The following is a 14,218-nucleotide window of genomic DNA, read 5'->3' as shown; positions in this document are numbered from 1 at the left end:
ACATGGACCAGAATATTGTGTCTTTAGCAGGCCGTCCCAACTTCCAAAGCATATGGGGAAACATGCAGAAAGCTCTGTGGGACATGCAGAAGGCTCTGTGGGACATGCAGAAGGCTCTGTGGGACATGCAGAAGGTTCTGTGGGACATGCAGCCTAGGCAAGAAGTAACTTCAGAATTGGGCTAAGACAATGGGGACATTACATCTTATAAAGATGAAGACATTCCATGATACAAAAGATATCTACCTCAATCCCCAAATAAAATCAACACATCTTCTTCAATTTCACATGAAATATTTAATTTAAAAACTAGGCTATTTGAGTCATAAAAATATTTTCAGTTTTACAATAGCTGCTTACAGCTAGCACAAGTACCAAGTGTAATAAATGAGAACAATTTAAAAACCATCACTTCTAGTAAAGTCTTAAGGGCTATGACCCACTATATTAAAATTTCAGAGACTGCAATACTCTGACAGTCCTTCACTTCCTACAGTGATTTATTGTTCTAAGTTGTTAATGCCCAATATTCATATAAAGCAAAACATTAATACATATTTACATATATAATCATCAGGAAAGTCTTGCATATGCTTTTATTTCCGAAGAGCAGGTAAGCAGTGCAGAAACATTTGCAAAAAGAGCTATTTGATGAAATTACAGAGGTGCCCTAACTACCAAGAACAGAGGCCATCCCTGAGACAGGCACACCCTTGGTGCATCACACCTGGGTGACTTTCCAGAGAGACAGCTGCTTTCTGACTTCAGACCTGTGACTTAAGACAGCTAGGCAATTCAGGTCTTTCCCTTGGAGAAACCATCACAATACCAATCTTGGGAATGGAAATGAAGTGTTTCTGTCCATATTTATTTGTTATCTTTGGCCACTTGAAAGCTCAGAATCAAATGGCTTAATTATATATTTTTTAACTTTGATGTGTACGGGTGCTTTATCTGCATGCATGTCTGTGAACCATGTGTGTGCCTGGTGTGCACAGAGACCAGAAGAGGGCATTAGATCTCCTGGGATTATAGATGAGTGTAATCTACCATGTGAGTGGGAGGCAAACCTGGGTCCTCTGGAAGAACAGTGAGCACTCTTAGCCACTGAGCTGTCTCTTCAGCTCCAGGATCAAATGGCTTTGGTGTCCTACAGGTTGTTATGTTTTGGTTCTAGCCTGAATGCTGGACTAATCTTAACCCCTGCCTATATTTTTTCTTGTGTCTTCTTTTATGCTCCTTTGTAGTCTTCTGTATACAATCTAGGATCCACATTGGATCCTACAAGTATATCCATGTAAGTTCTTTCGACCTATTTTCCGTATTCCATGTTTTGCTTGAATAACAATTTGTGTCCAATTCACAGAAAGAAAGCAACAGAATGTGACGATTCACAGACCAAAATTTGCAAAGCTTCACTGTTGTCTTTGGCACACGTGGACATCAAAGCCGTATTCCCATTCTCTCCTTCTAGATTGATGTTAGTGGCCTTGTGCTCAGTCAAGACCTGCACAAAATAAAGAAGTCATTTTATAAAAGCTAATCTACTGATTTTTCAAATAGCGACATGTCTCTCAGGAGACTTGTTTGCCAAACATCATTTCTGACTCATCTTTTCCAATTCCCTTCCCATAAAAGATGTTAGAAAATTTTATACACAGTAGCTATCAAATAAATCAACGATTTTCATGCTAACAATTAGTACAACTTTAAATTGTATATTTAGATATAGAATCACAATGGTAGATAATAATTTCCCTGAAAGGGCAGTCAGTACTTTCAAGGATTTACATTAGCTGAGGTCTTCAGAAATAAATGTATGGAGACATTCGTGATAAGTGGATTCAGGGAAGGGATCGAAATAGGAAAGATGTGGGAAGAGGAAGAGGCAAAAAAGGGAAGGGGAAAAGATTTCTTTATCTCTAGTTAGGCAGAATGCCAGTGAAAACCCTGTTCTATTTAGCAGAGAAGCTGGCTTTGTGTATACTTGCCTTCTGTATAAATTAACTCAAACTTGGTTTAGAATGGAAGAAATTAGTATTCTGATTAAATGTCAATTAATCATTCTCATAAAGTTTAAGTAAAAGTCTGGTACCAGTTGCTACCAGCTTATTATCAGTTAAGTCTACTGTCTGTCAACTAGGGTTAAGTCTCACATAAAAGTTAACTTTTGTGAGTACACCCTTTCCCATGCCCCAAGCTACTCCATATTAGGTGAAATGGTGATCTCTCACACTTCCCTTTGAGTGTCTCATCTTTACAAGTAGTATTTTCTCTCTTTTGAGAGAAAAGGATGACCATAGCCCTTGATCAGACCCATCAACTACTCTATCTGTTTGGCACCACCCACCCATCACAGACTCATAGATTACTTATTCCTGGGAATAGAAAGGAAGCTGATCTTATCGAGGTGAATTGAGACTATAAGGGTACCCAGGGGTATTAACTATATTAGGGAAGGACTTATCAGACGCCCCAGACCAAGTAGAAAACCTAGCTCCCTTCCATGGACCTCACATGATGATGGGCACTTACCACTGGACTGACATGGCCACACATGGTAGCACCTGATACCTGGTGTGTGTATCAAGGACTGAGAAGCTGAGGATTCCTAACCATCCCTAAAGCTTCAGCATGGCTTGGCCCTAGCTGATGCTGCCTGCCTGACTTTGTGGATGTCCACCCTTTCACCCATCTGGATCTAACCTGAACTTGCCATTTGCTGGCCTAAGATTCGGACTTTTACCTGGCCGTTTCACAACCTCTAGCTCAGCAACAGCTTCCTGCTAACACTGGCCTGGTTCATTGTCTTATTAATACAGATTCTCTCTGTGTATCTGCACTGTCTTCCTATCCCCTCTCTTTATAGACATGCGTAACACACATTTTAGAAACATGCTGAGGGTTGCTGCAGCCTCTTTAACTTGTATTCATTGCATAATATATTATAATAATAACATGGGCATATAAACATAGTTACTGCTTACTGTATAATAGAGTTAAAATTTTATTTAAGATTGGAATAAAAGAACTGACTTTCTTCTCAGCCAGTAGGTGAAGTCATGTGGTAAACTGCTTTCTTCTTGTTGTAATACTATGACAAACATCAATATGAGTCTTTCTTTCTCAGCACTGGTAACTGAACCTAGTATCTCATGCTTGTAAAGCATATACAACCACCAAGTCATTTCTTCTTCATTATTTGTTAATTTATTGTCAATGTTGATTCAGGGTCTCATTGCCCAGAAATGCCTTTATTTCATAACAGTGCAGGAAAAACTTGAGTTCACTATCCTTCTTCTTTAGCCTCTGTGCAGCTGGATTACAAACCTGCACCACTGCCCTAGCAGTTGAATTTGATTTGTTATTTTTTTGTTAGTTAGTTAGTTTGTTTATTCAGCTGGCTGTTTCCTGAAATTCTCCACTTATTCAAAATAATCAACAGCTTCCTAGGAGAACTCTATCTCAAGAGAGTGTTCCAACCTGCCACCCTGTCAATGAATTAGGCTTTCTAGTGAGTTCTGTTCATAGGAGAAACGTGAGCTGAAGTTTAGTGCATAAGGACAAACAGGAAACTCTTTATAGGTGAAGGAAAATTAGGAGTAAATCCCTCCACACACTTCAGGCTCTATTCTTAAAATCTGGATTTGCATGCAAAGGAACCCACCAAGTCTATTACAAGCATTCTCCCCATTCTCATATAACTGCCTGCAGACCACAGATCTGCCACGTGTGAGTATTTGTACTGTCATAGCATGATCTTTCAAAGGGGTGAGTTAAATTCTAGATGGCAGTGGTCACAGAAAAAGCAATTACTTTAAATCAGTCATGACAAGACATGTTTGGAAGCCCCACAGGACTCTCCAGGATCCTTTGGTAAGACTCCAGCATCTCTAATTAAAGGCTCAGTCACCTGAGCTAGATGAAGTTCTAAGGACAAAGATCATGAAGAAATAAGGTCTTGCCCTAGCCCCTAGGGGAATAGTCCCAGAGAATATTGTATATATAAGATTTTAAAGTGATTCAGAGGTGACTGGGTGTTTTTTGTTTTTTGTTTTAAACTTTATAACCATAGACAATGGTGGGCATTCTAGAGGAAAACTGGTAAATCAAACAGTGAAAATGCCTTTTGAACTGGGAAAGGTTGAGTAGGTAGAGGCTAGACCATGAGCATGTCTAGAGAAGTAGGCTGGGACAGAATTGCTGTCCATAAGCAAACTTCCTCCTGTTGTCATGAGTCATGATGTTTAAGAACACTGTCAACATGGCTATTGTTGGTAAAACAAAGACCATCAGGTACACACAATTGAACTCACTCATGTCCTAACTTTCTTTTTAGTTTTGTATCGCTTAGGACAACTAGCTTTTTGTTGTCATTTTTGCTTCTATTATACGTTGATTGTGCACATTAGTTATGGGCTTTATTTCTGAACTTCTATGACTGGTGTGAAGAGTTCCCAATTAACTGTAGCTCTTTCAACTACTACCTGCCTGCAAATTCCCAAATCAAGATTTTAAAGCCAAAATAAATTAAGTTAATGAGCATTTATGGATGAAAAGGGCCTTCAGAGAAGGCACTGGGGCTCCTTGGGGAAATGCATGACACCAGTGAGCAATGTCTGTGAGCACTAATGACCCAGCAGCCTAGATGAGAGAAACTCTGGCCTGGTTCATGATAATGATGGTGCACAAAGGTATCAGGAAGAAGGCAAGCGGCCTGTTTCCATGGACACTTTCCAAGACCTTCTCAGTCATTATTCCATTTCCTTCAAATAACCACCATTTATCAGGACAACATCAAAACTACAATTTTGTTCAGATAAAAATATATTACAATGTCTTATCTGGAAAGGAGGGCACATCCACACTTAACAACAGTGTCATGTCATAAAAATCAAGGTGGATTTCAAACCCAAAGCACAGAGGCGAGATGAAAGGGGCTCCATTTATCTCCATTTGCTAGAACTCAGACCTTTCCAACAGCTGAGAATAAACTTTTTGTGACAAAGGGAACTTGGAACTCTGTTTTGTGATTATTGACAGTTGGCTTGGGGGTGGGTTAACACATCATCACTTCCAGTAGTGTTTCCACAGGAAAACCTATTATTAAGTTCCAAATAGCCTAACTTGAAAATGACTTTCTAGAATAGTGGTTCTCAACCTTACCAATGCTGTGACCCTTTAATACAGCTCCCCATGTTGTGGTGACCCTGAACCATACAATTATTTTGTTACTATCTCATAATTGTAATTTTGCTACTGTTGTGATATATAATGTAATTATCTGGAATGCCTTTTTATCTGATAAGCAACTTGTGAATAAAAGATTCAACCCCAAGGGGATTGGAACCACTGTTCTAGAACATAATCCATTTGTAATTGGCATTCCTCTTTGAGGAAGCAGATAGACTTTCCAGTATACCTATGAATCTATGAGGTATACTCTAAAAGCTCTGGGATAAGACCTACCCTTTAAGTATTTACCAGGGACTCCTCTAGTTGAGGAAGTTCAAGCCTTGAAAAACAAACAAAAAGTAAAATAAAATTCCCCCATATGATCTGTATCTGATGTTTATATGTCTTTTGAGAGGCTATCCATCTAACAAAACTGACCAATCACAACTATGGATTCTGCCTTCACTAAAATTGTAATCATCCTTTGCATTTCAGTCACAAAATCTAGGAGATCTAAATGGCAAGGTGTAGAGCTGCAAAGAGTTGTTCAATGTCAGGCAAGTTACTTAATTATCTCTACGCTTCTTACTCAGCTATGAAGTAGAGATGCTAAGATGTAAGTCTTAACTTGCACTTTTTAAATGGTAACTTAATAAAGTCACACAGCTCTTTTTAAAAATACCTGATAAAGTAAAACTCAAGAAAAGCTAACTCTGGTTACTATAACAGTCATTATCACCATCTTCCTCATCAGTGCTACCCATCATCATCTTCCCCATTGCCATCACATCGTCACTACCACCACCATCATTTGGCGAGAAGTAAACATAATAGTTATGTTTCATTTGCCATGACATGGCACTTGAAGTCAGCCACTCTGAAACAGTAAGTGAGTCAGATGTGGATTCTGGCCCATCTCCATGGTCAGCCTCAGTGTGATGGCCAGCAAGCTCACCTTGATCACTTCATTGTACATGCCATGCACAGCTATGTGAAGGGGTGACATCATGTTTCTATTTCGGAGGTTTGGGTTTGCTCCTTGGCTGAGAAGAAACTTTACACTTTCAACTTGATTTTTTTCTGCAGCACAGTGCAGTGGGGTATTTCCATAACCATCCATTATATTCAGCACTAAAGAAATAACAAAATATGCATTATATGTTGTTTGGCATGTACTTAATACATCCTGAAGAGCTACCCTCTCCAAACCTCAGTGTCAGGTGCTTTTAAAACCAGGTACACTTTCTTGAACTATAGGAATAGGATGTAGTTTGAGCTTCAGAATTACCCAATGGACATCATTTGAGACCAGGTGAAAGTACATATAGATTCAAAAATTGGTTTAATTTTTTACATAGTATTTATAGAAACAGATCCTCTTGTTACTATACTTTTAATCTGCACATTAATTCCATAATTGTTCTATAATGCTGAGATTACATTATAGCAGATCAGAATTAGGTTCCATGTGACTTATATTTACTTAAGCTTGCAATTGCCCAAAAGATACCCCCCATAACTCGTGGTGCTATTTGCCTTGTGATTGCTGCATAAAAATGGGATGCCCTTTGTTCTGCATTGCCCTGTAGCTGTGATAAGGTAGACTTGGCGATACATTACTAAGTCCAAGGAAAAAGAAAAGTACTCACACATGAATCACACTTGGGAGCCATCAACAGTCACACATGAATCATACTTGGGAGCCATCAACAGTAGTGGGAACCATACAGCAGCCAATATTCCTGTTCTCTCTCTTTAAAACATTGCTTTCACTACTCTTTTCATTCATCTAAGTTCTTATTTCTCAGCCTAACACACACACACACACACACACACACACACACACACACACACGCATTTTAGCCCTCCCCCATTCTGTTTAATCAAGACAGTAATTCTACTCAGCATCAAACAATTAGGCAGCTTCATTCAGTCGCATACTACTTGCAAAAGACTTGCATCTTGAGCCCTTTTTGTAACTGTTCTCCCTGTGAACACAGGGGCTTTCTGATGCAGGACTTTCCTGTGACCTCCTTTCTGTTTGATGCCTCTGTACCAACAGATCACCCTACTTATCACCACAGTGACTGCTCTCCTGGCTGTGTCCCCACTCTCTCTTGCCCACTCTACTTCTGCCATCTGTCTCTTGCTACTTGCGACTTGCCATTGTCCCCTTAGCTACTTTTTCTAGAAATTTCTGGTCTCTTAAACTATGTCCATTTATTCCCTCAGTCTCATCCACCGATTAGGCAAGGACCTAGAGGGCAGGTCCCTCTTCTCAGGTCTGATTGTGCATGCACCCAAGATATGCAAACTCAGAGTAACCGAATCTCACACCCTCACACGACACTGTTCCTCTTTGATATGGTTGGTCATTCTGTTCGTCTAATCTCCTAAAGTAGAACTCACAAATCTAGTTCAGCTCCCCAGAAACGCTCTTCATATTCAGTCTCTCCATAAGCACCACAGGTACAAATTTCCTGGTGGTTCACAAATCTAAGGGGATGATGCCATTATGAATCCTCATGGCAACACTCAGTTACCTTCACACGAAGAACCATTGATGATCAATTCCATCAGTTCAACTTGACCTTCTGCTGCTGCATGGTGCAGAGGACAGAGATTTTCATCCTCATATTTGCTTAGATTTCTTCGGTTCTTGATGAAGTCTTCTAATCTACACATATCTCCTTCAATATCCACCTAGAGGAACATGGGAAGGGCGTTACCTAAAACAAGTATGTATAAAACTTAAAAATATAAAATCAGTCATCTAGTAGACTTGCATTTTACAACTGTTCATTACAGTCATGCTTACAGCAAATACTTCCCATAAAGAACACAGTACATAAAGACATAAAGTAGGCAAATGGCTATACATTGATAAATACATTAAATATATGGTTTGTTTTCCTGACCATTATCTTACATCTGTCTTGGAAATAAAAGCTTCAAGAAAAGTTTAGAAGGACTTTTACAAAATGTGCTCTAAGAAATAATATATTAAAAAACAGGGGCCTTAGCTAGGCAGTGATAGTGCACACCTTTGATCCCAGCACTTGGGAGGCAGGAACAGGTGGATTTCTGAGTTCAAGGCCAGCCTGGTCTACAGAGTGAGTTCCAGGTCAGCCAGGGCTATACAGAGAAACCTTGTCTTAAAAAAACAAACAAACAACAACAGAAAATACCCAAAACAAACAAACAAACAAACAAAGAAAACAAGGGCCTCTGCTGTGCTGGGTGAAATGCATTTATTCCCGGTACAGCAGGGAGAGTCAAGTAAGAGAAGGGCAGAAAATGACCAAAGCATGCATGTGTGGAAATGGTATTTGAAAGCTCTTGTCTTGTACAGTTAATAGACACTTGACAAAACTAGTGAGAAGGGAAGGTTCTTTGAATGTGAGGGTTACTAAGTCTAGAAATCTAAAATAGATTTTGCCCCTCCTGCCTGCAGTCAGTCTCCACCCAACTGCCCCTTACACACTGAAGCCAGGATCATCCTGACGCAGTGTCCCCTTGTTCAAGCATCTAAGACAGCTGCCTACTCTTGAAAATGAGCACTTCCTGACAAAAGTAATTAAATAATTTTCAATTAATATCCATAATGGCAATAAGCAATTTCCGTGTTCAGCTATTTGAAAGTTGCAAACAATTGCCTTACACACAGGAAATGAAGAAGTCTCACAATCAATAATTACAGAAGTATTTAATTACTTTCCAATTGCTTGATGAGATTTCTGATCACAGTTGCATCTAGAATTACTAATGGATTTAGAAGTAAATGGCTTGGTCATATCATCCAGCCTTCGGTAGCACTCCAAATGCTGCTTCCTGGAAGCTATGCTTCAACGGGCCCCAATGCTCCTCTACTGCAACTTCTCACTTTCTAGCATCCACGGTGCAGAGCAGACGCGGGATGTGCAGTAGCTGACATTGTGCAGGTGTACCCTGTGAGAGTCTTTAGGCTCTTACTTACTTGATTGCCTTTGTGTTTTTAAGGCAGAGTGTGAGATAGCCCAGGCTTGCCTCAGGCTTGCTGTATGGCTCAGAATGGCACCAAACCCGTGATCTCCCTAGTGCCGAGACTGTGAGTATAAGCCACCCCCCTGGGAAGGATTTTAGGTTTTATCCACTTCACTGTCTAATCCAATACACAGTTGCTGTAGCTCGCACAAGCAGGTCGTTTCCAGGACAGTATTCAAGCTCAAATGGACTCTAAAACAAAACATTGCGAAATGCTCTGGATCGTTCCTCCCCTTTCATTCTATGCAGGATGACGTTAGCTGTGTTCAGCGTCTGCTGCACATATTCATGCTTCACTTTCCAGGATATAGTACTATATGTAATATTTTTCTAGGGAGGAATGAAAGAAAGAAGCTTTCACACAGAACATAGAGGAACATAGGGACTTTTGTTTTCCTTGAAGATAGACTCTCAGGTGTCCACAGGGTTGGATTCAAACTTGCTATATGTCCTAGGTTGACCTTGAACTTCTGATTCTCCCATTTCTACTTCTTCAGTGCTAGAATTTCAGGTATGCACAACCACTCAAGTTCATTCCATGTTGGGATTCAAACCCATGTCTACATCCATGCCAGGCAAGTACTCTGTCAGCTAAGCAGCCCTTCTCTTATACACACTAGGCTACTTGGCTTTTTAGTTTCCTAGAAACTTAAATACACAAAACAGTAAGAATTCACAGAACTCTATTGCAGTTCTTGGGCAGCCTCAAGATTCAAATTATTTAGCATTTTACCTTCCAGATTTACAAACGCACAGCCAACTAAAGTATTTTCAATCCTACTTAGAAGGGGGAACAAAATAATCACAGGAGTTAGAGGGAGGGAGGAACCTGGAAGGAAGAGAGGAGAGGGAAGGAAAAATGTGCCAGGACCAGGTGTGGGAGGAGACTGGGGGGGGGGGGCGGTGTACAGAGGGTCAGGAAATTGAACAGAGGTGTGTAGTAGTGGGGGATGGAGAACTAGGGGTAGCCACCAGAAAGTCCCAGACACCAGGAAAGCAAGAGGCTCCCAGGACCCAACAGGATGGCTAATACCCAATAAAGGGGAGAGAGAACCTGTAGAGACCAGATCCAGAGGTTAAGCACAGCCACCAGTTGAGTTATGGAACCATCCACCCATCTCAAAAATATTAACCCAGAATTGCTCCTGTCTAAAGGAAATGCAGGAACAAAGAGTGGAGCAGAGACTGAAGGAAAGGCCATCCAGAGACTGCCCCACATAGGGATCCATCCCATCTGCAGACCCCAAACCCTGACTCTGTTGTGACACTATTGCTGATGCCAAGAAGGGCTTGCTGACAGGAGCCTGATATAGCAGTCCCATGAGAGCCTCTGCCAGAGCCTGACGGATACAGGTGCGGATACTGGCAGCCCACCATTGGGCTGAACACCAGGGACTCCAAAGGACGAGTTAGGGGAAGGACTGAAGGAGCTGAAGGGGTTTGCAACCCCATAGGAAGAACAACAATATCAACCACCCATACCCCCCCACCCCAGAGATCCCATGGACTAAACCACCAACTAAAGAGTACAAGTGGAGAGATCCATGGCTCCAGCTGCATATGTAGCAGAGGATTTCCTTATCTGGTTTCAATGAGAGGGGAGGCTCTTGGTCCTGTGGAAGCTTGATACCCCAGGATAGTTAGAGCTGGTAAAGTGGGAGTGAGTGGGTTGGGTAACACCCTCATAGAAGCAGGGGGTGAGGAATGGATAGGGGGTTTGCAGAGCAGAAACTGTGAAGAGGGGTAACATTTGAAATGTAAGTAAATAAAATAACCAATTTAAAAAAAAAAAAAAAAGCTTTTTCTCAATACTTACATCACTGCAAAGACCCGAACCAAAATGCTTTACAAAGCAGTAACTTTGCATAGAACCAAGGCAGCATGATACACTTTCATTTTTCCCAAAAAACACAGAAATAGTCCCCCAAAGATCAAGAAAGTTGTTTGAATTCTTCTATGACTATGACTGGTCACCTTTGTCATGGAAGATAGCTTTCAAAATCTGAATTGTTATTTTAAAGGAAACTACAACCCTTCTCACTATTGTGAAGAAAGCGATTAAGTATAGCAGAGATGAATTTAGAATGTTACTCTTAACTCACTAAACAAGAGGACAGAATAAATTAAAATCTCTAAATTTCCAACTTTGATTTTTACTTCTCTTGTCACACAATAGAACTTAAAATAATACCTCCCTTATGTTGGCAGCGACAAAAATGTGCCACTTTCTAAGCACATACAACTCCAACTTCCCTTAGTGGCTATGGGATAGGACTGAGGCGTCCAGTCACTCTCAGAGTTACACGTATTCAATAATTAAACTGAAATTCTTCAGTAATTAGAACCTCACCCTTAATGCCCTGCTTTAGCAAAGAAAGTGCTCACCTAAATCAATTTGAAAGCACTTGTACTTGATATTCTCCAGATAGTAACTACCCATCACTAGTCCCCAAAAGAGCAATTTATAAGTCTGTTCCAAGGTAGGTAGTTGACATAAACCCTCAACACTCTTCAGAGGAACGACTAGGTTCAGAAGTGCAGAGGATACTATTGACTTCATGGTGATAAAAGAGGCTGCAAACATGTCACCAGGCATTAAGAAAATGTCTTAAGACAGGCCTGGTATGCCCATAGGTAAATTATTGCCTTGTAGTATACTTTTATTTCTGGTTTTGTAATGGTATGTACGTATGTATGTATTTATATCTTTGAAAACAATTTAGGCAAATGCTTTATTTAGCTGCAGATTTTCAAATTTGGAAAGCACACTAAAAATTTATCTTAATATCAGTGCTATTCCAGAACTGCAATGTGGTTTTGTTATTTCTTTCTATTTGTACATATTTAACCCTCTGGTGGATTAGCGCATAAATTTAGTCTGTTTAGTAGCTTCTGATCTGAATAATCCCTAAGTTCTTGAATTCTGAGTTCTGTGATTATATTCAAGACAACAGGCTCTAGATCATTTTTAGAGAAGTTAGTTCTAAATTAAGCCCTTCAAATTAGAGACTTCAGACCCATCTGCTTTAGTTTGCTTGAATAAAATTTGTCTAATCAGAATAAGTTCCAAAAGGAATGAAAACCAAGATTAAAGTATAGTTAAATCCCAAAATACTATTAAAAAGTATCAATTTGAGTTAATTTCTTGACTTAATCAATAAAACTAAAGATACTAAAGTTTCTTCCCCAAATTTCTATAAAACAACTTACATGAGGGATTTTTTTTTTCAAATTAAGATTTTAAAAAACTTTTAAGAAATTTCTTTCTGTCCCACATTAATTATAACGATTTCATCCTAGCGTGGAAATTCACTCATGATGTGGTTCTTCCTACTAAAGCAAAGGTCGTGGTTAATATGCTAAGCTGAAGTGGGGTTGACACCTGTGTTAATTCTGCAGGTGTGCAGGTTTGTGTAGGATGCATCTGACTCACATTTGCAGTGGTATCTGCATAGAAAGCAGTTGGATAATGTCTGCCTGAACTAAAGCTATACATACCTCTCGCCTCTGTTAGGACCAAGCTACCAATAGACACAAAGACTGAGAGCACACTTACAATCGTAGATTAAAAACATCGAAGCTAAATAAAATAGAAAACCCAACCCAACAAACAAAAATGACCTAGTGTGTATCAGTAGATAAGTAGTTAAATAAATCATGATGTAGTCCACATAATGAAATGCTGTGAAGCGGTTATTTAAAAAAAAAGAGGTAAATTTCCAAGTACTGAACTGAAAAGTATTCTAATAATTTACTTCATGTGTAAATCAAAGCAAGAGCTCTGTAAGCTCATGTTTTTGTAAGTTAAAGAAAGCTCTATGAAAGTTTGTGCTTGCACAAGCATTTCGTTTTCCTCCTAAAAAAAATAAATAATATCTGTTAACATGGTTCCGTGGTGCAGAAGAATTCTCAGAGGGGATTGAGCAGCCACGGTTAATAATACCTTGGCATTTCAAGAACGCCCTTCCCTTCTTACTATCTGAAGGCTAATGATTTTCTAGGCGTCCAATAGCCTGTCTCTACCCTTCAGAGCGGCTGCAGCATCAGCATCAAATTGATAGTAAGTGCGACTTTCTTATAGGTCAGAACATGCAGAGAACTGAGAGCTAGAAGCCCCCATCACAGCGGACCTCCAGGCTTCAAAAGGTCTCCCCTTTGTGGAGTCCCCAAAAGAGTTCGCTGCCCCCCTTGCCTCCTTGTCTCCAATAGACATCGTTTTGAAGTGCTGAGTTCTCTTTTTCACTTTTAGATGAAAATGCTTCTCCATTCCAACACACTTGTTGGATCGCTGAGTACCAGATCCTCAGCTGCAGCAATTCCACTTCAGTTCAAACGAAAAAATCATCTACTTAACCGTTGAAAAGGAACTTCACACACTCCAAATGTATCCTGGCTTTATGCAGTCCCTGGATTCCAATTCTGTAAAACTTCAAAAGTACTTCAGGGGAACATCTTCTCCAGCACCAATCCATCCCCTGGCAAGATGGAGTTATGCAAACAAGAAAGCAAAATAGAGGACCACAGGTAGCAGTTACAGGTGCTGTGTACCCTGATACTGTCTCCTGCCATTTCCATGCTCAGTGCTTCCTAAACTTGAGTGCGAAAGCAGCAGAATACTGTACGAAAGGAAATTGCCAGCCTCCCACCTTTCACAATGCCCCAGCATGCTCCACCGATTCCCCAGTACCTTGAAGGACTCCTTGGAGCAGTCCATGTCTTCCCCGACGCCGCAATAGACAACGCCCTGGACCTCCTTCCTTTCCTCCGGGCGCAGAATCCTCCTCAAGCTGCGCTTCATTGACTCCACCTGGACACCCGCAGGCGCAGCAGCTCTCCACAAGGCGGCACCTAGGGACAGGGCACCGGAAGCTAGAGCCGGACTTGGGACCTACAACTAAGCTCTGCTGGAGAGATCCCTGCAGCTAAAGCCCCATTCTGCCTGCAGGGTAGGAGGGAACTTCTACAAAGAGTTTTTGAGCCTGGGCTACTAGTAGAGGAAGTAGCAGGCGGGGCTCGGGAG

At 40.6% G+C, this 14,218-nt stretch overlaps 1 protein-coding gene across 2 annotated transcripts in view; it reads right to left on the bottom strand.

The window, feature by feature from the left end:
* The window catches only part of Trpa1 (transient receptor potential cation channel subfamily A member 1), a 47,928-nt gene extending 33,911 nt beyond the window's left edge, over window positions 1-14,017 (bottom strand). For both annotated transcript variants that reach the window (XM_021222273.1, XM_021222275.1), the window contains exons 1-4: window positions 13,886-14,017; window positions 7,719-7,878; window positions 6,131-6,306; window positions 1,400-1,507 (exon numbers count right to left, since the gene is read on the bottom strand). In XM_021222273.1, coding sequence (XP_021077932.1) covers window positions 1,400-1,507; window positions 6,131-6,306; window positions 7,719-7,878; window positions 13,886-13,996 — 555 coding nt within the window. In that variant the 5' untranslated portion in view covers window positions 13,997-14,017. The remainder of the gene's footprint in view (window positions 1-1,399; window positions 1,508-6,130; window positions 6,307-7,718; window positions 7,879-13,885) is intronic.
* Between the last annotated feature and the right edge of the window lie 201 nt (window positions 14,018-14,218).

This window comes from Mus pahari, chromosome 22 (genome assembly GCF_900095145.1).
Source record: "Mus pahari chromosome 22, PAHARI_EIJ_v1.1, whole genome shotgun sequence".
Classification (NCBI taxonomy): Eukaryota; Metazoa; Chordata; class Mammalia; order Rodentia; family Muridae; genus Mus; species Mus pahari.
Note: the sequence above shows the minus strand (reverse complement) of the source record. Positions and strands in the feature narration are given on the sequence as shown.